General features: G+C 42.4%; 1 protein-coding gene across 1 annotated transcript in view; it reads right to left on the reverse strand.

Moving 5' to 3' along the window:
- lrrc1 (leucine rich repeat containing 1) overlaps positions 1-25,945 on the reverse strand; it is a 190,312-nt gene that overhangs the window by 43,415 nt on the left and 120,952 nt on the right. Inside the window, exons 7-8 of the mRNA XM_068021251.1 lie at positions 10,663-10,737; positions 2,102-2,246 (exon numbers count right to left, since the gene is read on the reverse strand). Coding sequence (XP_067877352.1) covers positions 2,102-2,246; positions 10,663-10,737 — 220 coding nt within the window. The remainder of the gene's footprint in view (positions 1-2,101; positions 2,247-10,662; positions 10,738-25,945) is intronic.

Below are 25,945 nucleotides of genomic sequence, written 5' to 3' on the forward strand. Positions count from 1 at the left end.
TGGGTTCGAATTCCACCATGGTAGATGGTGAAATTTGAATTCGATTAATAAAAAAGAATCTGGAATTAAAAGCTAGTCTAATGATGACCATGAAACCATTGTCAATTGTAGTAAAAACCCATCTGGTTCACTAATGTCCTTTAGGGAAGGAAATCTGCCGTCCTTACCTGGTCTGGCCTACATGTGATTCCAGACGCACAGCAATATGGTTGACTCTTAAAATGCCCTCTGAAATGGCCTGGGAAGGCACTCACTTCAAGGGCAATTCGGGATGGGCAACAAATGCTGGCCGAGCCAGTGATGACCACATCCCACAAACGAATAAAAAAAAAATGAATGTGTTTTGAAATCTCATTTCTCAGGGAAAGTGCCAAAAGAGGTTTATATTTAAATGTGTCAGGGTCAGCAACGGCAATCCCTCCAAGCACGCTTAAGATTTACAAGCTACAACAGCGTGATAAAGCAGTAAGCTGAAATGTTTTGGACTCGGATCAATCGAGAAACTAATTTAGCTCTGAACACTGTAGTGCAACTAATGTTATGCTCTTCATTAGTTAAAGAACCAAGTAGTTTGTCTTAGGTTTCCACCAGTTAGTAGAGATTTATCAATCACAAGTGATGTCTACATCAATTATCTTGGTGTCTGCTTAACTGGATAACAGATATCTCACATAGGAGTAATCCCTTCATAAACAATGCACAGGAGGGGAGATAAAGTCTGTCCAGCCTAGATTTTCCTAGTTTCCGACAATAAAATTCACTCTTTGGTATTTTCTTTCTAAAACCATTCCTACTGGGACTGTGACCTGCGCCCAGCCCTGTTCTGAAATGCTACCAGAGTATGAAACCACATTCTATCAGTATGTGTTACAACAGAATGGAGAAAAAGCTTTCAATATGTTGCCCCATTTATGTTGCTCATGGAGCAACAACCAAGGAAACAAGGTTATCGGGGTCGGTGAAAATGTGGAGTGATCAGTTCAGCCATGAATTTATTGAATGGCGGAGCAGGCTCCAAGGGCCGAGCGGTCTACTCCTGCTCCTAATTCTTTTGTTTGTATGTCCGTATAAAGTAAAGCTGACAGAATACTGCAGACAAAAATTAGCAATAAATTTCCAAGATGAGTGGGGACTTTGGTGGGAAGCAGCTTATTCACCAAATTTATAGTTAAAACAACAAAAGAGAGATAGTAATAACAAGTTCAGTGCAGATTCACATTATACGCCACCCAGATTTAGTTCAACTGCCAAGTGACATGAATTACCAGTTCCTAATGGAAGTTCAGCATTTTATTTCTATGCCAGTTGATATTAAGGTACCACATCTGAAGGTAGGGCTATCTCTGTGGGGAGTGCAATCATAATTGAGGGCAAAATACTTACCCCCATATATGATGCAATTATCTTTAGTTGCACTGGAGTGCAGTAATCAACATTCAGGATTGGACTACTCAATATAGTGAGAGCTGCCCGAGAGGCTCACAGTGCAGGTCACTCAAGCAATTATTCTCAAGCCTGGAGATCCACCCTCTAAAAAACTGAAGGCAAAGCTTATTAGGACACATTTACAGTTTGGTGCTAGAATCTTTCAGATTTTATAAAGCCTGATGAATATGAAACTAACCATGTTTTTTCCTCAATGTGTTACCAAACATTGAAACAAACATGGAATTTCACAGCACAGGAACAGGCCATTCAGCTCATTGTGCCTGCAATGAAACTCTCACACAGCTCTACTGCTGATGGGCATTTCACACAAATGCTTTATGTTTTGCTGTTCTCACCAAATTGTCCCTTGAGCAATCTCACGAAAATCTACAGTTTCACCTCGTAGGGTACACCATTAAGAAATTAAGTCATCAGAGGGAAAGGGAAGGAAGAAGTTTTCTAAATCACCAGCATTTAAAATCTTGAAAGCACCGTCAATGACACACCCATCCACCCACCCCGGGAGATAAATATTTTCTCCAACCAGACGACCATATCTTACTAACTGATGGATCTAAAAAGCAAGCAAATCTAGCCCAAGGAAATTAACTTGCTCATGGAATATTAAAGCCCTCACATTCATGCCACACCAATTTCACAAAAGTGAACCTACCAATGCCATTTGGTAAAACTTCCAATTGATTCTGCGAAACCAGCAGATCTGTGAGCAAACCAAGTCCACTAATCTCTTCTGGGAGTTTCTCCAGTTTATTTTCTGACACATCTAGACACAGCAAGTTCTTCAGGTTTCCAATTTCCTGTTTTAATTAAAAAGAAAATAGAACTCATGTCCTTACATGAAAAGTCTAGTGGTAAAGCATACACTGCTCAGAAAGGCAATTTCTTTCCCACTGATGTCAAATAGTTTTTTTCTTACAAAAAGCTTCTGTTGGCCGCGTGGTTGATAGGGGAGGACGATAGCTGTAGACTGCAGGAAGATATCAATAGACTGATCAGGTGGGCAGAAAAGTGGCAAATGGAATTTAACCAGAGAAGTGTGAGGTGATGCATTTGGGGAGTTCAAAGAATAAATGGGAGAATACTGAGAAATGTAGAGGAAGTGAGGGACCTTAGAGCGAATGTCCACAGATCCCTGAAGGTAGCAGGACAGGGCGATAAGGTGGTTAAGAAGGCATATGGAATTATTTCCTTTTTAGCTGAGGCATAGAATATAAGAGCAGGGATGTTACGCTGGAGCTATATAAAACACCTTAAGGCCACAACTTAAGCACTGTGTGCAGTTCTGGTCACCTCATCACAGAAAGGATGTAATTGCACTAGAGAGGGTACAGAGGAGATTTACGAGGATGTTGCCAGGTCTGGAAAAATGCAGCAATGAGGAAAGATTGGAAAAAGCTGGAGTTGTTCTCCTTGGAACTGAGGAGACCGAGGAGAGATTTGATTGAGATGTGCAAAATTGTGAGGGGCCTGAATAGAGTGGATGTGAAGGGTCTATTCACCTTAGCAGAGGGATTAGTGATGAGGGGAGGGAATAGATTTTAAATAATTGTTAGCAGGATTAGGGAGATGATGATGGAATTTTTTTTTACCCAGAGGGTGGTGGGGGGGAGCGTGGGTTTGAAACTCATTGCCTGAAAGGGTGTCAGAGGCAGAAAACCTCATCTCATTTAAAAGGGGCCCGGATGTGCACCTGAAGTGTCGTAACCTTCAGGGCTACGGACCAAATGCTGGAAAGTGGCATTCGGCTGATTTTTTTCTAACAAGCACAGACACGATGGGCCAAGTGGCCTCTTTCCTTGCCATAAACTTTCTATGATTTGCAGTCAGCTGTTCTCAAAACTTCAACGCGAGTACTTAATCAAGGTTTTTGTTAACTTCACATTCAAATGGTTAAGTTCATGAGAAGTGAAAAGGAATATTTATCTCAGTAAATATTAAAAAATTATCACTTCTCAATTTCATTAGAAAACACAAATTTAAGTTTGCATATTCAATACACCTGCACATTTGGTGAAAATTTACTTCAAAACATCTTCAGTTATTAAACTAGAACTCATCCAGTGTTTATCCAACAATAACTGTTGGGTTATTGGGTTTAGTTGCAGTAGTAAGATATTCGAGAGAGTATCTTAAAGGTTAACTAACAACTCTATTATTTAGTTACTATACACACCCTCTGCAAGCCACCTAAGCGAGCATCCTTTATGCTGCTGCACCTTCCTCTCTTCAAGTTTATCTCATGTGACTGTAACATCGTCACTCGTACAGCAGGAGGGATCCCTCACTATCTTCAGCATTAACTCTTTACATCCTTATGCTACATCTGCCCCCAAGTTTTTATCCTACATTTTTCCAAGCATATATACATTTATGATTTCTCTACTCCTTACTCTCCCATCCGCTCCCCCCCCCCAACAAGTCTTTGTACAGATTCTGTTGCATCGGAGGTTTGACAACTCTCCCTGATCCAGTTGTAATCTGTCTGGGGCGATCAGTAGTCATCGGAAGTGTGGGTTGTTGACTTGGTTTTTCTTTTTAACGGGTTGTAGTATTCCATTCAGTTTGGGTTTGTTCATCTTCATATGGCTGCTGCTTTTATGGAATAGGAATTTCTTTTTCTTTTCTTTTGGGCCTCCTTATCTCGAGAGACAATGGATACGCGCCTGGAGGTGGTCAGTGGTTTGTGAAGCAGCGCCTGGAGTGGCTATAAAGGCCAATTCTGGAGTGACAGGCTCTTCCACAGGTGCTGCAGAGAAATTTGTTTGTTGGGGCTGTTGCACAGTTGGCTCTCCCCTTGCGCCTCTGTCTTTTTTCCTGCCAACTACTAAGTCTCTTCGACTCGCCACAATTTAGCCCTGTCTTTATGGCTGCCCGCCAGCTCTGGCGAATGCTGGCAACTGACTCCCACGACTTGTGATCAATGTCACACGATTTCATGTCGCGTTTGCAGACGTCTTTATAACGGAGACATGGACGGCGACATGGGATAGGAATGATATCCCTCCAATTCCTTCATATGTTCCGTTCATTCGTTTGTTTAACATAAAATCACTGCTGGTCCTCATGTTTATGGATTACTGTACCTTCTCGTTCCAGGTCACGTATCCAAACCTTCTGACCATTGTTCAATTTGGGTAAGCTTCTCGCTTGAAATCTCCTATTGTATTTCTGGGTTTGTTTCCTTCTGTAGGAGTTTTCTCTTTCTCAAACTTTCTGGTAGTCTTGAGTCTTCAGTCCTGGCAGTAATTGTTGAGCCAATACTGGAAGCCGTGTTCTTAACTTCCTTCCCATTAGTAATTCTGCTGGTGCAGTGGCATTTAATGATAAAGTTGGAGTGAGATAGGAAGATTTCCATTTTTCTTCAGTAAAGATTTTATGGGTCTCACACCTCATCTGCCTCACCTTTGGACTGTGGTTACCTTGGTGAGCTGGTAAGATGCTGAAAGCCCACCTTCACGGCAAATTGGGTAAAACATTCATTCGCGAACTGTGGTCCGTTATCTGATAATATTCCATCCACAATCCCAAGTCTCATGAAGATGTCTGTAAGGATTCGGTTAACGACCTCAGTGGTCGTAGAATGTAATTGTCGGACTTCTACCCACCTGGAAAAGTAGTTGATAATGATGATATATGATGTCCTACCGAGCATGAATAAATCCATGCTTAGCCTTTGCCAAGTTCTAGTTGGAAATTGGGTAGTCAACAGCGGTTCATGCTGTTCTGGCCTCTGTATCAAGTATGTCTGACAGTTGTTGATCATGATCTTGATATCTTTAGATATCCCAGGCCGCGATACCGAAGACTGTACCCTCGCTCTGCACTTGGTTATAGCCAAATGGCCTTGGTGTAATTGATCCAAGATATTGGATGTCATTGAAGTAGGAATAACAATTCTGTCATTGTAAACTAATAAGTCGTCAATTCTGGTAAAGTATTTCCTATACTCATGGAACATCTTCATTGTTCTTCCTCCTGGACTTTCTTGTGGCCACCCATGTGTACAATATTGTCTAATATGAATGCATTCTTCATCATTCTTCTGTGCTTTTGGTATTTCTCGCAACTTCTGTATGCTTGCTGGCCAACTTTGTGCTGTGTACTGCAAGTATGACTCTGTCACATATGAAATTTGTATCTTCCTGTGATGGATGATCAACCGTTGCCCTCGATAAGACGTTGGCTGATGATTGGAACTTCACTTGGATGCATACAAGTTTCATTTGTGTACCTCAGTAATCTGAGACAAAATCCTTGTATATGCTGTGGCATTTTTACTACTTCCTTTTCGTCTAATAATGAAACGTATAGAATATGGGCCAACGGGAACCATCAGGTTGCTCTTGAAAAAGAACTGCGCCAAAACCATCTGAAGAGACATCTGCTGCTATCATGGTAGGCAGTGTAGGACTGGAGTGTGCCATCACATCCAGAAAATTAAAGAAATGCTAATTATTCTGGAACACATGTTCCTGGTGGGCATCCGAACACCACTATTGGTGTTTTCTTAGAAGTTGTCTCAGAGAATCAGTTATTTGTGCTAAGCGTGGTAAAAACTTTGCCAGTTGATTTACCATCCTGAGAAATCTCTGGAGTCGCTGAACTGTTGCATGGATGGGAAATTCCTTAATAGTCTTTGTTTTCTAAGGATCTGCCATTACTCCTTCTCCACTGGCCTTAGAAACAAATCGAAGTCTTGGAAAACTCATACTTCTCGTTTAAAGTCAATCCGGCTTCTTGAAGTCTCTATAGAACCTCTGACTCTGAGGTTGCGATCCTTCACTGACTTTCTATGTACCAGAATATCATCTATGCGGCATATCAGTCCTGTGAGTGCTTCTAAGATATTGGACATTCATCATTGAAAAATCTCCGGTGAGGAGGTTATTCCGAATGGTAACCTATTAAAACAAAGCCACCCAAAAGGTGTTGTGAATGTAGTCATAACCTCGAGGTCTCAATGAAGGTACCTGCCAAACCCCATTATTGGCATCAAGTTTTGTAAACATGGTGCTCCGAGAGAGTTTCGATAATCTGTCATCCACCGTAAACATTGGGTGACTTTCATGCACTACTGCTTCGTTGAGCTGCATCAAGTCCTCGCATATTCGCAGAGTTCCATTTGGCTTCTGGACAGGAACCATGACTAAACGCCACTCAGTTGGTTGTGTTACCAGAGAGATAACGCCCTTGTCATCTTCTCCAACTGTTCTTGGACTCTGTTTAATAAGGGATGAGGTATCGTTCTTGGTGTGGAGATACACATTGGTCTGGCTCCTTCCTTCAGAGTGATCCTATACTCCGTCTTTAGTTTTCTGAGCACAGTGAATAGCTTCAGGGATTCTGTTTGAAAGGAATTGCTTACCTTCATTTGCTTGACTTCGGCTACCTTTTTAATCATCTGTAGTTGTAAACGTGCATTCTTGTTCAGTAAAGAAAATTGCTGATTATGTTGTCTGCCTTTATGCTGAAGAGTTGCTTGGAATTTGCCTTTTACTCACAGTTGTGTCTCACCTGGACCATGCAACGGTATATCTGTCAGTTGCAGGTAATGTCTCTTAACCTTGGTCAGACAATACCGTGACGCTAGCCCCTGTGTCAAGCTTAAAATTCATGAGGTATCCATTCACGTAGCTATCGGCTGTCCAGATATCTTGGTCTGGATTACTGATTTCGTCCAAGAACTTTCCTGGTTCTTTCTCTTGTAGGTATTGCTGTACTTGATCCACTGCTGTTTGCATGAAGGTCTTCTGCTTTGTACCTTTAAACACAGAAATTTTGCTGTGGCACATCTTCTCATAGTGTCCAGTTTTTCCACAAATAAAACACTCAGCTTTGCTTGCTGGGCACTGGTCTCGTCTGTGGGTCTTCTTGGCTCCACAACGTTGGCAAGGTTTTCCTATGTCATGCGCCTTCTCACCTGGATATTTTTTCTGGTCCTCAAAGTGTTTCCCTGGCTTTGGCATAACCAGTTAGACGGGCATTGGATTCCTCATCCATGGTTTGTCTTCAGTTTGCAGGATGCCCCTATCCTGTTTACAAACTTCAGCCTCTAATAATTTGAATGGCCTTTTCCAGTGTAAGGTCTTCCTTGAATTACAACAGGTCTGACAAGGATTCATCCACTATGCCAATGACTATCCTGTCTCTGATTATTTCTGCCTTTAATTCGCCATATTCGCAACCTTCTTCCAATCTTTTCAGGTCATTAATATAGGAGTCTACAGATTCGCCAATTATCTGCACTGGCTTATTAAATTTGGCTCTTTCCAAAGATTTTAGTGGTACGGAGATTAAAATATTTATCAAAGGCTTGGAGTACCTCTTCGAATTTATCGGCAGCCTCGTTGACCACTTATCGGACAATTATGTTGCCCACAATCGCCCCTACTGAATATAGAAGGGTGGTCACTTGCTCACTTCAGATTTTGTATGGAGTTGTGAAGCAATTCTAAACCTTAGGAATCTTTTTCTCCATGATACCCAATTTTGAATCTGATTGGGTCCCTCTTGATTCTGGAAACTCTCACGCATTCCCAATTTTGAATCCATATTTCTTTCTTAATAGACTTTTTAGGGTGTTCCCCTTTCTTTAAGAAACTCTGACTGCTTTTTTTCAGGCTTGGTTGGCTTAAAAGAGGTCCCAAATAGTTTGAGAGTTCCCCGTTGTTTTAATAGGCTTTTTAACTGTTGCCACCATATTGGGTTTGTTGGGTTTAGTTTTAGTCGTAGCATTGTAGGCGATTCTAGAGAAAGTCTTAGACTCTGGTAAAGGTCAACGAACAACTCTGTTATTTACAGTTACTATATACACTCTCCACAAGCCACCTAAGCTAGCATCATTCATGTCGCTATACCTTCTTCTCAAGCCTACTTCATGTGACTGGTACATCATCGCTCGTACATTGGGAGGGGTGTCTCACTGTCTTCGGTATTAACCCTTTACAGCTTTATATTACAATAACATCTAAGAGAAAACTATATAAATATCACAAATATTATCTGCACATATTTCCCATCTGTGCCACTTGACTTCTTGTTATTCATGTCACACTTTTTGTGTCAACTTTTTTTAAAGAACAAATTTCTAAGTCACATTTAGAATGGAAAATGCCTACATCAAGACATCACTTACTGCAGTATAACCATCGGTTTCCACAATGCTCTCAAAAATCTTAACCTTTTTCTTCTCTATCTGCATTTAATTTGGAATCTGCCAATGAACCTCGTCACACAGACCGTACAATCACAGGTGACAGTATAAGCAGTTCCCTGAATGCTGTTAACCAGCTTGACTGCCATCTTGACTGATCAGCTCAACTTCCATATGGGAATTATTAAACAGCAGATTTTATTTAGTTTTTTTTAAATGCAAGAATGTTCGTATCTTTTTAATTTCTGCTTCACTTCAAAATCGCTTCTCTGCAGTGTCATTGGACTTTTCAGCTATTGGTCCCTATAGCTGTGTCTCTTCTCAGACTGTTGGCTGCTTACTTCCTTACCTGTTCCGGTCAGCACCCAAATATCTAACTTTTGAAGAGAAAATATTTCAATAAAACGTAAATCAATCTTCCTAACTTCAGAACTTTTAGAGACCTCACTTCACTCACCTCCCCAGGACGTGGTAATACTCCCCTGGCACTTACACCAGCCTCAGCTTTCTTTGGTGATGGTATGCCATCAAATCCAACACTTTTCATTCCATCTCCACAACAGCCTAAATTCTGATTACTCCCTCCTATCTTGGTAAGCAGTTGAAACCCTCCCAATGACTCACGTACAGATAGGTGCCTCTGACTCAGCCCACTTCTTCTCACCCCTGCAATGACCCTAGTGACATCCAGGCATAGATCATACTAGAGCATTCACCCAAGCCCAGTCCCGTGAAATGAGCAGTTTTCTTTTGAGTACACACCCACCCTCAAAAGTTTCTGAACTTCCTCCCCTCCCAGTTTATGATCATCTCTATCACATATCAATACTACTTCCTCATTTTTACATTCCGTGGTATTCCTTTTGGACAGGAGGATATGCAAATACTACTGCTAGCCTCTCCATACTTGCCTCAGTCAAAAGTAATTAAAGAAAAGAACTTGTTTCCAGAACCCACTCCCCCAATCAGCCACTTTAGAATGCCCTCCAACTCCCACCTGCACTGCACTGGACTTGTTCTGCAAACCCCCGACCCACCACAGCTCACCGCCTCCCCAGCGCCTCTCCTACCCATTTTCACAAACAACCCCCTCCACGGAACAACATCTCCATATTTGGCCCAACCTCCCACAGAACATCATCGCCTTAACGGTCCCTCTCCCCATTTCCATGGCAACCTTCCCAACCTTGAAGGGATCCCAAATGGATGACAAAATACTACTAGATTACTGTATTTATTAATTCACCGGAACATTATTCCCATTGTTGTATACCAAGAAAAAAATATTTTTCTGCACACAATCTGCTTTCCATTAAGTAATGGTACTCTCTCAGAAATTAGGACAGGAGTTCCAGGTTGCCGTGGGGTTGTGGGGGGAGGGGGGAGTGCAGGGAGAAGTGGGTGGTTGCTGATATCTATACGGGGTCACCCAGCAAGAAAAGTTTGAAAACATTTAATAGGTTAAATTAAATATATTCTATAGCTTGGTGATAATTGTGAAGGCAATGAATACAGTACATTATGTCAACAGGGTATTTTGCTTTGGAACAGGAAAATGATTGTTCCCTCTAACCTTGAAAAACATGCCTACGTTTGACTGAGGCAAGTATGGAGAGGCTCGCAGTAGTATTTGCATATCCTCCTGTCTAAAAGGAATACCACAGAATGTAAAAATGAGGAAGTAGCATTGATGTGTGATAAAGATGATCATAATAAACTGAATTATGTTGAACCGTATAAATCTTCATCATTCAAAATCAATTTTTCCAAATCTTGGAATAGGTAAAGTAACATTACAGATTTTTATGGTAAAATATTAATGCAAATGTGCCAGCTTTTCAGCCTAAGCATTCTTCAAATGGAGATGGAGGGGTAATAAATCAAAAGCCTGGATAAACTGCACTTAAAAGTATAAGGGCCAAGACTGAACTTGTAATTAGCCGAACTACAGCAAAGAGACATTATGTGAAATAAATCAAAAGACCAAGAACAGGGCAATTCCAGTGGACAAGTACTACTAAAGTATTGAAGGGAAGATAGTAATTCAAAAACAAGCTTACCACAGGCAATTCCACTAGTTGGTTCCCATCCAGCCACAAATCCTTAAGGTTTGAAAGTGATCCAATAGTTTCTGGCTACAAATAAGAAAGTTAAAAATTCACTAATCACTGCTATATAACTGTGAAAATTGTACTGTTTTTCATGTGAAGAGAGCATTCAGAAATTAAAAACCAGTTTTTAAAAAAATATTGCACAATACTTCACAAAACACTATCTACGACGTCAGTTTTTGGTAAACATTCTCAGTAGATTTTAATTATTGAAGTAATGGCTTCATCATTCTGAGGGCAAATGTAAAATTACTGTTTGCCATTTGACTTTCATAAATGAGGATAGGATAGGTTGAGAATGCAGCCGAAACACAGCACTGGAGTAGAGATTCAAGAACAATGCAAAAACTGGGGCCTCATTTGAGGCCATTTTGATGGGAAGCGTGACATTTAACATCTTAATGTTTCACATCACGTTTCAATGAAGCAGTAAACAAATGCGAACACTACTATTGGTGGGAAAAGAGGATAGTTCTTAGATTTGGTTGAATTGCTACATTGGAGAAGCAGTTTTTGGCCTTATTTGTTTTTGGAAGGGATCTAGTGCACATGGGAAGAATAGTAGGAATCTCTTAAACAACTACTTCACATTTGATGTAAATGAAGTTATAAATCGTTCAGGTACCACACAAACTAAATATCGATCCACTCAACAACATAAAGATCTATATTCAGGTCCAATTTGCAAAGACCAGCAATAGTTCTTTGTGGTGTTCCCTTTTTTTAAAAAAATATATTGTTTCAATGGAATTCGGAGAATTCATTTAGCTTACAAATTGTATTCGGAATTAGCCTACTGGAATAAAAGACTGTTCCACAAATGTTCTGAAAGAAATTGCAGGTATTTGGGCCTCGCCAAGGAAAAGTAATCCTGCGATCTTAACAGAAAAATCTCTTCAACTGAATTGCACCACATTCCAAAAAAGCTACAGAAAGCCTACATCAGTACTCTTACCGAACTCTGAGCGGTCGTTACTATTCCCTGAGCTTTCTGACAGCAAGCACTTTTACACAGAAATTTCCAATGCACATTAAGCAGCAGGATATCACGATTGCATTTTTAGATTTAACTCTGATACTTGTCTTGTGCTCAGTGTCAAGGGCACACTCCTGTAGCTGAACTCTTACTACTCTATGAACAGAACGTGTGGACGCGCACACGCACACACACAATTTCCAGTACAGTAGCATCGCCCACAGGTCAAATTGAACCCTCGTTATTATACTTAGCTTACTGGATATAACAAGTCCTCATATGATCTCCTAGATTATAGTGGAAGAACAGGCACTTGTAGTTTAGAATATAAACTAGTGAACAGGTTCATTAAAAAGTAAAAATAAGCAGCAGTGAAATACAATGCCGCAGCTTGCAATATTTGTTCAAAACAGGACAATTACATCCTCTAATTCACTTCCTCCCAGATATAAATATATGATGAAAAAGATCCAACACTTTGCGAGCTCTACCTGGACCAATACTCTTACATGTCAGTAATCATAGACAGCTATTGGGCTACCGCTACAGAAGTTAACATTCAGTGAATTATACATTGCAAGCTCCTGAGTCAACCTTTTCTATTTGATTTTGCTATGTCACCTGACATGCTGTAGTTGCAATCTCTGGCCACAAAGTGGATCTGTGGAATGAGTTTAAGTGTCCCTCAACTCCATCGTCATCTTGAGTATCTCTTTCTCTACATCTCACATATATAACCATGTCCCTGAAGTGACTATCCCAAACATGGTGCCAGTAAGCCAGTGCAAGACAGACCAAGGTCACTGTAATGCAGTACTTGATTTTTCCAATTTTTCCTCAGAATGCATCTCAGCCTCAATAGCGCCCTCCAAATTTGTCCAACTCTTTAGCAAATGCAACAGTACTACAAATGCAATAATCTGTAACGTTACAAAAAAAAGTTAAAATGAATTTGAAAGTGTTGAGAAAATGCATGTTAAAAATTAATTAGCTCTTTATCAAAAAAGATAAACAGCACATTTGCTTATTGTGCCTTTTTAATTGGTGTTAAACAACAATACATCTGCTCAAATGGGACATTCGGTTCAGATGAGGTTCTGATTCTCTCTCCTCTCTCATAACAAAACTTCAAAATTCTGATAGCAACTGACATGGCTTACCTCTGTCTGGCAGTGGGGGTTGGTCTATGTGTCATCTTGTCACTTATATACAAGAGAAAACACATCAGAGCCTGGGTTTGAAGTGAGCCAGAAATTCAAGCCTGGGACTGGAAGGTGGGGGTGGGGAGGGCACTGGTATGCAGTTCTGTCTGAGTTAATATTGTTGCTCTGTGCGTTTTAGATTTATAATTGGGCTCCAGTTTTGAGCTTACGTTGGTAGACTAAACACTGCTTGATACCCGACTATATTTCTGATGCCAGTGGAGATCTCAGACTGAAAAATTGGGCTGCACAGCCTTTCAACTTTATTTATTGAAGCAATGCAGAATAAGATTTTGCCAAGAATATACCTTGTTTGGTAAGCATAAAAATGGCAGTCTTGGTGCCAACAGATGGAGCATGTTGAGAAATACTGAAAAAAAAGACCCTGCCAACCCAAAATATGCAAGGACCAAACGCCAAATAAAATAGGCAGTTTTATAGCTAATTTTAATGAGCTCTTGGGGAATTCTTTTTTGAAGTGTTAATTATATGATAAATTTAATTGCTAAATTTCTATGTCTAGACTTTACAAAGGGAGACAGAGCTATAAAAATGCTTGTGGCACTCTCCAGCATCGCTTCCCTGTTTCCAGAAGGTGGACACAGTGAAATAAAATGTACCCACCCATACATGGGCAGTCACATGTAAAGCAGATTGAAATGGGGGAATACAGCCTCTGTCATAGAAACAAAGAAAATAGGAGCAGGAGTAGGCCTGCTCCACCATTCATTATGATCATGGCCCATCATCCAACTCGGTAGCCGGTTCCGGCTTTTGCCCCATACCCTTTGATCCCTTTAGACCCAAGAGCTATATCTAACTCCTTTTTGAAAACACACAATGTTTTGGCCTCAACTGCTTTCTGTGGTAATGAATTCTGCAGGCTCACCACTCTTTGGGTGAAGAAATTTCTCCTCATCTCAGTCCTGAAAGGTTTACCCCATATCCTTAGACTATGACCCCTGGTTCTGAACTCCCCCACCATCGGGAACATCCTTCCTGCATCTACCCTGTCAATCCCTGTTAGAATTTTATAGGTTTCTATGAGATCCCCCCTCACTCTTCTGAACTCCAGCGAAAATAATCCTAAACGACTCAATCTCTCCTCATACGTCAGTCCCACCATCCCAGGAATCAGTCTGGTAAACCTTCGTTGCAATCCCTCTCTAGCAAGAATATCCTTCCTCAGATAAGGAGACCAAAACAGCACACAATATTCCAGGTGTGGCCTCACTAAGGCCCTGTATAATTGCAGCAAGATATTCCTGCTCCTGTACTTGAATCTCCTCGCTATGAAGGCCAACATACCATTCGCCTTTTTACTGCCTGTTGCACCTGCATGCTTTCCTTCAGCGACTGGTGTACCAGAGCACCCAGGTCTCGCTGCATATTCCCCTCTCTCAGTTTATAGCCATTCAGATAATAATCTGCCTTCCTGTTTTTCGTACCAAAGTGGATAACCTCACATTTATCCACATTATACTGCATCTGCCATGCATTAGCCCACTCATTCAACTTGTCCAAATCACCCTGAAGCCTCTCTGCATCCTCCTCACAACTCACCCTCCCACCCAGTTTTGTGTAATCTGCAAATTTGGAGATATTACTTTTAGTTCCCTCATCTAAATCATTAATATATATTGTGAATAGCTGGGGTCCTAGCACCAATCCCTGCGGTACCCCACTAGTCACTGCCTACCATTCGGAAAAAGAACCATTTATCCCTGCTCTTCGTTTCCTGTCTACCAATCAATTTTCTATCCATCGCAATACACTACCCCCAATCCCATGCGCTTTAATTTTACATGTTAATCTCTTATGTGGGACTTTGTCAAAAGCCTCCACGAAAGTCCAAATAAACCACATCCACTGGCTCCCCCTCATCAACTCTGTCATGTTTCATGCCATGAGCCTCATTTGAACATGGGATGCAAAGAGCACATGTTAGGCCCTGATTTCAAGCTCTGAAAATTCAGTGGAGGCAGCCTCAGAGGTCTGTTCAGAGGTGTGTATGCAATCTCAGTGCATAGCTGTGCACAAGTCCAAACAGAATCAATATTTTTTTTTTAAAATGCTTTTACCCAGTTTTTCAGGCAGCTTATAGGCTGCTTTCTAACGCACTGCAATAGACCTCATTTCCAGCCCTGCTTTAGCTCAACACCCTGGCAGAGGCTGGGCAGTCCACCTGCATTGTGATAATGCCCCAGGTGCTGTAAAGTTAGCTGAGGTCAGTCAGCACTTCTGTGGCCCAGTGGAGGTACGTGATGGGGAAGAAAGAGCTCGATCCCTTCAGAGAAAATCTAGGGCATAGAGTCAGTGGCAAAACAACCTACCTGGCAAAAGATGTTGAACAAAATGTATGTTTTTTAATTCATCACTTTGATCAGTTTTATGTTACTTGGTTCCTGATAACTAGAACAAATTGCTCATTTTTTCCCCCCAAAAGTTAAGTCATTCCTCATTGGTATCTTGTGCTACTGGTCAAACTGCTTTCTTTGTGTTCACATTGGCTCAAATAATTACTATCTATTAAGTTACCAATAACATTTTCTTTGCCCCACTGGCCTGTGCTTGACCCAAGACTTTGGAGTGAGTGAAAATGTGTCATATTGCTTCAGCCATCTGGAATATTGGAGGAGGTGACAAACAGCCCACCCATCCAGGCCAATTAAAGACCTGCTCAGGTTCAGAAAAAGAACCCAACCCGAACCCAACTGAACCACAGCGGACTCGAGCCCGACCCGGCCCGCGTCTCTCCGATTTTGCCCCGAGCCCGACCCGACCCAAGTCCAACCTGACCAAGCCGTTATTTACCTTCTGACTCGGAGCCTCCAGGAAGCTGCAGTGCATGCGTGATGACATCATAGTGATGTCATTCGCTCACTGCGCAGACTCAGTTTCGTCCCAGGCTCCCAGCTCAGGTAAGTTTTTTAATTTCAATACATACCAGCAGAGAACTTGTCGCCTGTGACCGGTCCGACCCGACACAGCCCAACCTGGACGCGGCCCAACCCAACCTGAGCCCGAAAGCCGGATCCAGAAGAGGGGCCCAACCCGACCCAAACCCGACACATCATCGGGTCTCATTGGGTTTGGGTCAGGTAGCAGCCCTCTAAGGCCAATTGAGGCCTTAAGAGGACAATTAATGGCCACTTAAGGGCCTTCTCCCTCCGCCACTGGTGAACAGATGGGCACTTCGCCACCTGAGGCCGCCACCTGATAATACACGGTGGCCTCCTTGTGGGTTGAGAGGGTGTCCCTCCTTATCGGGCACCCTGTGCCCCATGGAGGCCCCACCCCCCCACCCACCAGCGGCAAAAACACCCCTGCTGGAAAATATATCCCACCGCCTTGATCGAAACCCCTCCCCTACACCCCCTCCCACCTCGTTGAGGCCCAGCCGATTGTCCCTGGCGAGGTCCAAACCCCACTCACCTGTTCTGAGGACGTCCATGTTGTTCTTCGCGTTGGGTGCCTTCCCTGCAGTGGCCACCGCTCCCAGTGGCGTTGCCGGAACTGAACAGCTGTCAGCCCTCTGATTGGCCGACCTGCTCTTGGGAGCAGGACTTCCTGCTTCAGAGGGGTGGAGGTCCCAACCGAGACCAATTAAGGGCCTGGGCCACATAAAATTGCTAAGTGGCTTCCAGGCCCAGCAGAGGTGGGCTCGCCCCCTGACTTTTCAGCCAGTGGGCGAGACCATCGGCGCCACTTAAAATTCCAGCCATTGTTTGTGCAACTTTCAACAGATATCTGCAGCTCATTCTCTATTGTTTCTATATCTTTCCTTTACCATCCCACTAACATACATGCTAAAATCTCAATAATGTATTAAGTCCACGCTACAGAAAATGCTAAATAAAACCAGGAAGAGTCACTGACTGGAAGTTAATTTCATGTTTCTTTCATACTGTCCATTTTGCGTTGGTAGTTTGTTCTCGGACAATGGCTTCGCACCAAAAGTGCTGTCTAAAATGGGCAAATGTACATCAACATGCTGACGGCAAAACCATCTTAAAAACAAGATCAAATACGAGTGTAGAAGTATATTCAAGTAGGGCACAGGATTGTTTTGGATCATTTAAATGTCATGAATGTTTGACTCTTTGGCTAATGAAATACCCAGCCTGCAAGGTTGATCACAAACAATAAACTTTTGTTTGTTGCTAAGAAAGACAGAAAACAGAAAAAGGTAAACTGCAACACCAGCAAGTCACAAATTTTTGCCCACTGCTCAGGAAAAGAACAGAAAACAAGACAACCAGGAAAGATCATGAATTGAACACTGCAAAAAAAGCAAGTTTTACCTCAACACTGTGTACAAAGGCAACAAACTGCAACTGGGAGGAGAAGCCACATGAAGGCTACAAGGAAGTATCAATTTGGATGACACACGCAGGCTGTCCTCCACAAGAAGGGTCTGGTCAATCCACATTCTGAACTGGGGACCCAGTTGTGAGAATTACATAGAGCTGTTGCTTATTGTCATTCAGCAATCAAATAAAGTGTTTCGTAATCTTGTACCAGCATCGCTGGTAGTTGTCTTCATTCAAAGTTCAAACTGGTCCGAGGGTTCTTTCACTAAACATAGGGACAAATTATAATTACAATTTAAAAGTGGGCAGTGTAAGCCCCTAAAAAAATAAAAGTAAATAAAGCCTCTCGTAGCCCACTGGGAAAATCGAAGCACGGGCTTCTTTCTCCCGCAAACTCTGTACCCTAGCCACTGACAGACACGGAAACTCAGCTACAAAGACTCATGGACTGTCTCTTCCATAACTAACTTGTTCTGCTTGACTATAAGCATCAAGAAAACTGTGGTCATGGGACAAGGTGCTGCATCTCCACCCCTGATCAAACTAAATAACAGCCTGCTGAAACCTGCCGTCCTTACCTGGTCTGGCCAAAATGTGACTCCAGACCCACAGCAATGTGGTTGGCTCTTAAATGCTCTCTGAAATGGCTCAGCAAGCCACTCAGTTGTCGAGGGCAATTCGCAATGGGCAACAAATGCTGGCTTTGCCAACGATGCCCACAATATGTAAAAAGAAAAGTGGTTAGCAAATTCAGCTACCTTGGGTCCACGGTGACAGACAATCTGTCCCTTGATGCAGAGCTTGATACACGCATAGGGAAAGCAGCTACCACCTTTGGCTGACTCATGAAACACGCATGGAATAACACCAAGCTGATCGTTAGGATCAAGCTGATGGTTTATAAGGTCTGTGTTTTAAGCACCTTGCTGTTGGCTGTGAAACATGAGCGACTTACAGCTACCAGGAAAAGAAACTCAATAATTTCCATCTTCTCCGTCTGCAGCACATTATGGGTATATCCTGGCAGGACAAAATCATAAACGTGGCAGTCCTCTCAAAGGCACAGCTTCCAAACATGTTGGCACTAATCAAACAGAGGCAGCTTTGGTGGATCGGAAACGTCCACATGATGGAAAACGGTCGCAAATCCAAGGATCTTCTGTATGGTGAGGTGGCCGGGGCCAGACGACCAGTGGGGCGCCCAAAGCTCTGCTTCACAGATGTTTGCAAGCGTGACAGGAAGGCCTTAAATGTCGACTATCGCACCTGGGAGTCACTAGCTGGTGAAAGAGGGAAATGACGACACATCTGTGGACTGGTGTGCACTACGATGATGACCAGTTGCTAGAGCAGCTTGGGAACAGGCGCCAACACAGAAAACAAGTCACAACGCCACTTGGCAGCTTCACATGTGACACTTGTGACAGAACCTGCCTCTTAAGGATTGGCCTTCACAGCCATCAGCAAACGTGCACCAAGAGAAGACACCCCCCACCCCCCCACCTCTTAAATGGATTGTTTGCTGTTTGTCTATCATCTTTCATCGAGGGAAAGATGCCAACACACAGCCACCGACTCCATCCCTCTCCCCGGCAACTGTGAGGCTGAAACTACTGGAACCAAGATGAGCTTCTGAACAGATATCCACACCACTGCGAAAACCACCTAGTTCCAACTCCTTAATATTGCACAAATCTGCCTCAACTCATCCACTGCTGTAATCCTCATCCAAGTCTTTGTTACCTCCAGACCTGGCTATTCCAACACACTCCTGGCCAGCCTCCCACATTCTACCCTCCGTAAACTGCAATTTATCCATAACTCTGCTGCCGCCCCCCCCCCCCCATTGCCTGTCTGGCCAACTAGCGAGGTCCTGAGCCCTGGAATTCCCTCTCTAATCTCTCTTTCTTCCTTTAAGAAGATTCTTAAAACCTATCTTTGACCAAGCTTATGGTCATCTGCCCTAATACCTCATGTGGTTTGCTGTCAAATTTGTTCGCTATTGCTCCTAGGAAGCCCGTTGTGACATTTTACTACATTGAAGGTGCTATATAACTGCAAGTTGTTGTTGTTCCATCACCCCAATTTTAATCAATTTAAAATGACTCAGTGGTCAGCTGTTTTCAATTAAAACTCTTATCAGCAGAGCCAGAAAGCAGCACCGTAGTTAATGCAGATGTCTAACATCCAATTGCACTGTGGTACAATGAACATGTGCCTCCCACACACAGTCCACTATGAAAATAGAGCAAAAAACAAACTAAATAAGTAACCAAAAGTTCAACACTGCAAAAATGTAGCTCATCCAGGAGGACACTACGTGTCTTTGATATTTAATGCTGCTCTGGCTCATTTATTTTGCAATGCAATGTTATTTCCCTATTTGTGACACTTAAACAAAAATAGGCCAGCACTGTTCTTCAAACTGGTGATGATTTTTGCAACAGCATTTTAATAAATTTGGTACCTCCCGATAAATACAAATCGCTTATCATCCAAAAGACCCTGAGCTGTGTTGTGTATTGTTGCAGCATAGATCGAGTGCTGTTCACAAAGGTCTGAGGCTTCGTAGGGCTAAAGAATAACTTATTTATATACATATAATTATTTACACTCTCCACAAGACGGTCTAGCCAGCACACCTCATGCTGCTTCTAGCTTCTTCCCAGCCTAATACACATGTGACTATTACATCATTATCCACAGTGGGAGGGGTTACTCTGTCTCAAAAATTAACTCTTTCAGGCCCTTAACATCTCTCCAAGTCTTTGTCTCTAAATACACACATACATTCACTTTGATTTTATATACTACCCCAAGTCTCCATCCATGACAGATTTAGCCTATCAGGCAGCTTCACGACTCTCTTGGATCTTATTCTAATCCGAGTCAGAAGATCGGTAGTCTTGATTAAAAGTCTCGTTGGACAACCTGAATGGCCTTGACCAATGTTTGCAGTATCCTGAACTATCTAGGTTTCTTGATCATCATCTGTTTCGTCCAGATAAAAATTGATTGTTGCTGCTATGGAATAGGGATAATGTTTTTCCTGTTTCGTTATACAGTACTCCCTGCTGCATGTACTAGATACAATCCCTGATAATTTTCATCTTTTTGGATGACAACACCTTCCCGTTCTAGGTCTCATATCCATACCTTCTCTCCCTCCTTTAGCTGAGATAGGTCTCTGGTACAAAATCTTTTGATGCAATTGTGAGCTTCTTGTTCCTGTAGTACTTCTTCTCTATCTTGGACTTTTTGGTAGTCTTTGACATCTAGCCCCAGAAGTAATTTTCTAGGCAAAATGGGAAGTTGAGTTTTTATCTTCCTCCCCATCAACAGCTCAGAAGATGATAGTCCACAGAACAATGGAGTAGAGCGATAGTTAATCAATGCATTTGGAAGATCTTTGCTCATCTTCAACAACGCCTTTATGGTTCATACTCCTCTCAGCTTTGTCGCTCAACTGAGGATATTGTCGTGAGCCCAAGAGATGTTCAAAATCCCATTTTCTCGCAAATTGTGTGAAGTATTCATTTACAAACTGTGGTCCCAATGTCGGACACGACTTCATCAGGGATACCATGCCTCGCAAAGATCTCCTGCAAACCTCAGATCACAAATTTGGGTTTTGTTGAGTACAACCTTTTCAATTCAGTTCAATCCATCATGAGAAATAAATCGATCATGATGATACAGAATTTTCCTTTATACATAAATAAATCCATCGCTTGCCATTCCTATGACCAGGTTGGAAATTTTGTTGTAAACAGAGGTTCTCTCTGCTCCGGTCTATGTATTGCATGTACTTGGCAGTTCAGGACCATGTTTTCTACATCTTTGGATATTCCTGACCACCACACTGATGACTGAACCCGTGCTCCACACTTCATCATGCCCATGTGGCTCTGATGCAGACGTTCCAAGATATCTGATCAGAGTGAACTCGGAATGACTAGTCTGACATAATATATCAGCAAATCATCTTTGATTGTGAAGTGCTTTCTGAATTTGTAGAAAGTTTTCATGATCTTACCACCAGGATGTTCTTGAGGCTAACCCTGTGTGCACTATTGATGTATTCGAGTACATTCTTCATCCTGCTTTTGGGAGCGACAAATTTCCTGCAGTTTCTGTATCCTTGCCGGCCACTGTTGTGCAGTATATTGCGAATACGACTCTATCTCATCCACAAAGTTCATGTCCTGTTGAGTCAGATGGTGCACTGTTGCTTGTGATAGCGCATCAGCAGAAGTTTGCATCTTTGTCTGAACATATACAGTCTCATCCGTATATCGCATCAATTGTAACCGGAACCGAATTCTTGGTGGCATTTTTGCAATCTAGTGGTCTGTCTCGATGATGTCTTTCAATCCCATATTACAATCAGAGACCTTCTCGCAAGCCCACATGACTGCAAGTGCTTCCTTTTCAATTACCGTGCATCTTGTCTCTGTCTCGGACAAAGCTCCTGACACATAGTGGATTGGTCTTCGACAACCATCAGGCTGTTCTTGGAAAAGGACTACCCCTAACCCTGTGAATGAGGCATCTGCAGTAATCATTGTTGGTTGTGTAGGGTTATAGTGTGCTAAGATATCAGGCGATATGTGCATTTCATGAATCTTTCAGAATGCCTGCTCTTGATGTCAACTCCAACACCATGCTTGATCTTTTTTTCCTAAGTGTTGTCTTAGTGGATCGATAATCTACGCTACATGAGGTAAATATTTGGCTAATTGATTCACTATTCCAAGAAATCTTTGGAGCTGTTGGACAGACATTGGAGTTGGAAACTCACTAATGGCTCTTGTCTTTTGCAGGTCTGCCATTATGCCATTGTTACTTACCATGCGTTCCAAGAAATGTATTAATGTCTTGGAGAATTCGTCGTGTATGAGCCCTTCTTCCTGAAGAAGGCTTAAAACTGTTTTCACTCTCTGGTTATATTCTTCGATGAAAGCTCCAGGCACCAAGATGTCATCCATGTGATCTAACACCCCTTTCAAGCCTTGCAGAATGTTGATCATGGTCCTTTGGAAGATTTCCGGCGCAGATGTTATCCTGAAAGGTAAACGATCAAAGCAAAATCGGCCAAATGGAGTGATAAATTGAGTAATCTTGACTTCTCGTCCAAAGGAACCTGCCAAAAGCCACTATTCACATCGAGTTTAGTGAACATTATGCTTTTGCAGAGTTTTACCAGGCTTTCATCTACTGACGATATAGGATGAATTTCCCTTTTCACTGCTTTGTTAAGCTGTGTTAAATCCACACAGATACTAAGAGTACCATTTGGTTTCAGAACTGGAACCATAGGCGAAGATCACGCTGTTGATGTCGTGACAGGAGGAATGACTCCCATTCTGGTCACCTCTTCCAGCTGATTTTGTACTTGGTTTATCAATGGGTGTGATATCATTCCGGGTTTAAAGATACATACTGGTCTGGCGGTAGGTATCTTTTAATGTAATTCTATACTCTGTCTTCAGCCTCCCTAGACCCCAAAACAGTTTGGGATAGTCTGTTTAAAAGTGACTGTTTGACTCTGGCTGTTTGACTTCATCCACTGTTTTCAGTAAATCAGGGTCTAAGCATGCTTTTCTGCTATACAGGGAAGATTCTTGGTTTTTCAAAACAGAGTTTCCTTGACCTGTCTTCTTTATATTGGAGAGTTGCTTGAAACTTACCTTGACCTTCAGTTGGGTCCCACAGGTTGTAAGCAATGTCTCGTAAACCATGGCTCTTGATCTGACATAACTGTGACACTTGCACCTGTGTCCAATTTGAAATTCGTAATATGTCTATTGACATAGATGTCTGCCATCCAAAATCCTTGATGGGGTCATTAATTTCCCCTAAGAAGTCTCCTGGTTTATCTTCCAATGGAAGTTGTCCCACCTCATTCACCGCTCTATATGTGTGAAGGCTTTTTGTTTTGTAAATTTGAGAGAAGAGGTTTTGCTCTGGCACATCCTTCTGAAGTGGCCGATCTTTTTGCAATTAAAGCATATTGCTTTATTAGCAGGACACTGATCACGTCTGTGGGTCTGGCCTGGAATTGCAGTGTCTTACACTCTCTCACCTGTGTATACCTTCATATCTAGGATTGCTTTTCTATCCTGGACTTCAGGAACTGAACAGTCATCAGATTTTTTCTGATCCAAGGCCTCTCTTCAGGCCACAGAATGGCTCTGTTTTGTCTTCGGTCTTCTGCTTGTCGCTCCATTGAATTGCTTTCAAATGTGATGTCTTCTTTTGACTGCAAGAGATCTGATTAGGACGCGTCAGCTATTCCCACTACTATTTGGTCCCTCATCAACTCAGACTTCAGTTCTCCATACTCACATTAGATTAGAGATACAGCACTGAAACAGGCCCTTCGGCCCACCGAGTCTGTGCCGAACATCAACCACCCATTTATACTAATCCTACACTAATCCCATATTCCCAACAAACATCCCCACCTATCCCTATCACCTACATATACTAGTGACAATTTATAATGGCCAATTTACCTATCAACCTGCAAGTCTTTTGGCTTGTGGGAGGAAACCGGAGCACCCGCAGAAAACCCACGCAGACACAGGGAGAACTTGCAAACTCCACACAGGCAGTACCCGGAATCGAACCCGGGTCCCTGGAGCTGTGAGGCTGCGGTGCTAACCACTGCGCCACTGTGCCGCCCCTCCCTCAGCCAATCTGTACAAAGCATTAATGAAAGCATCCACGGATTCACCTATCTTCCAGAGTCTCGTTTTAAACTTTGCTTTGTTTTCTGGAATTCTCAGTAAAGTTTCTACTGAAAGACTACTAATTTCAAAATCCGAATAGACTTGTTGCTATACTCCTTGTTGAAAGAACTGTGATGCCTGATGAGATCGAAGTGCTTTGAACACTTATCCCTGAAAGACTGTTCATTGAATTCATTTGGAGACTTCAAGTGGCATCTGATTATTCTACTCTGGGATACCTCATCAACCGGGAATGTAAATCACCAGGACTTACAACCAGCTACTTGTGTACTCCTAAGAAACATCATTTTTAAACCTGTTAACTGTGCGTTTTTGAATGTATGTGTGTGTGCATTAGGGTTAAGAGAAATAAGAAGTTATAATGTCTTTTAGACATAGGTTTATCTCAATAGTGTTTAAGATTTAGTTTATCAATTGTAAATTCGTTGCTGTTTAAATATACCTGGCTTGGTCTGTTCTATTCTTGGGGGGGGGGGGGGGGGGGGAAGGGTGTGAATAAAGTGTTTAATTTGGCTAATTTCCAGTAGGTAGGAAAACTCTACTAATATGCTATGACCTGTGAAGTAATGGGACTGAATTGACAGTGCATGACTCCCGCCTCAGTTGTAACACAGGCAATAACCATCTCAAACAAGAATCTAACCAATTCCCCCTGACGTTCAATGGCATTACCATTGTGAATCTCCGCACTATCATCCTGGGGGTTACCATTGACCAGAAAATGAACTGGACCAGCCACATAAATGCTGTGGCTACAAGAGCAGGTGAGAGGCTGGGAATTCTGCAGCGAGTAACTCACCTCCTGTCTCCCCAATGTCTGTTCACCACCTACAAGGTATAAGTCTGGAGTGTGATGCAATACTCTCCACTTGCCTGGATGGGTGCAGCTCCAACAACACTCAAGAAGCTCAATACCATCCAGGACAAAGCAGCCCACTTAATTGGCACCCCATCCACCACCTTCAACATGCACTCCCTTGACCACCAACACACAGTGGCAGCAGTGTGTACCATACACAAGATGCACTACAGCAACTTACCAAGGCTCCTTCGACAGCACCTTCCAAACCCGCGACCTCTACCACCCAGAAGGACAAGGGCAGCAGATAAATGGGAACACCACAACCTGCAAGCTTCCCTCCAAGCCACACACCACCCTGACTTGGATCTGTATCAAGTCCCTTCACTGTCACTGGGATAAACTCCCTTCCTAACAGCACTGTTGGCGCAGCTACACCCAAAGGATTGCAGCGGTTCAAGAAGGCAGCTCATCACCACCTTCTCGAGGGCAATTAGGGACGGGCAATAAATGCCAGCAATGCCCACATCCCACGAACAAATATAAAAAAAAGTTGACTTTTTTTTTTAAACTTCACAAATACAAAAGAGAAGAAAGTGGATCCCTTCTCAAAAACAGTGAGAAAAGGATAGGTTGTACGACTTTGCATCAGTGATTAAAGACAACCACGCTTTACAGAGATGTATTAAGCGGCACTAATTCCATGTGAGTCAATTTCTTCAGCTGGTACTGTCATCAAATATTTCTTATTTCTTGCCAGTATCAACTAAAGCCATGCCAATTACACAGCAGTGCAATCAAGTCTCATCTAAAACTCTACCACCTTGGCATCGGGCCAACTTCAGAGATGATGCTAAGTTAAGGAATGGTGCATGTGGACAAGCAAGAAAAAAGCTGAAGTATGGAGGAAGAAAGAAAATAAAAATTCATCAACTTTACTCATCATTAATTGTGTGTTGGCTCTGATCATTCTAAAATCAACTCTGAATGCATGCATCTAGATTTCTACTGTTCACTGGTCTAAGGAACTACTCAATATTTGCCTTCACATTGACTGCTGTAAACTACAGCCTTGTAAACTACACGTGTATCAGAATGTTCACTAGATTTGCACACCCAACATGGTTTGCTTGTTTCCATGATACTACACCTAATGACCGACACTATCCAGCTGTATAACGGAGCTA

The sequence above is a fragment of the Heterodontus francisci genome, chromosome 3 (assembly GCF_036365525.1).
Source record: "Heterodontus francisci isolate sHetFra1 chromosome 3, sHetFra1.hap1, whole genome shotgun sequence".
NCBI lineage: Eukaryota > Metazoa > Chordata > Chondrichthyes > Heterodontiformes > Heterodontidae > Heterodontus > Heterodontus francisci.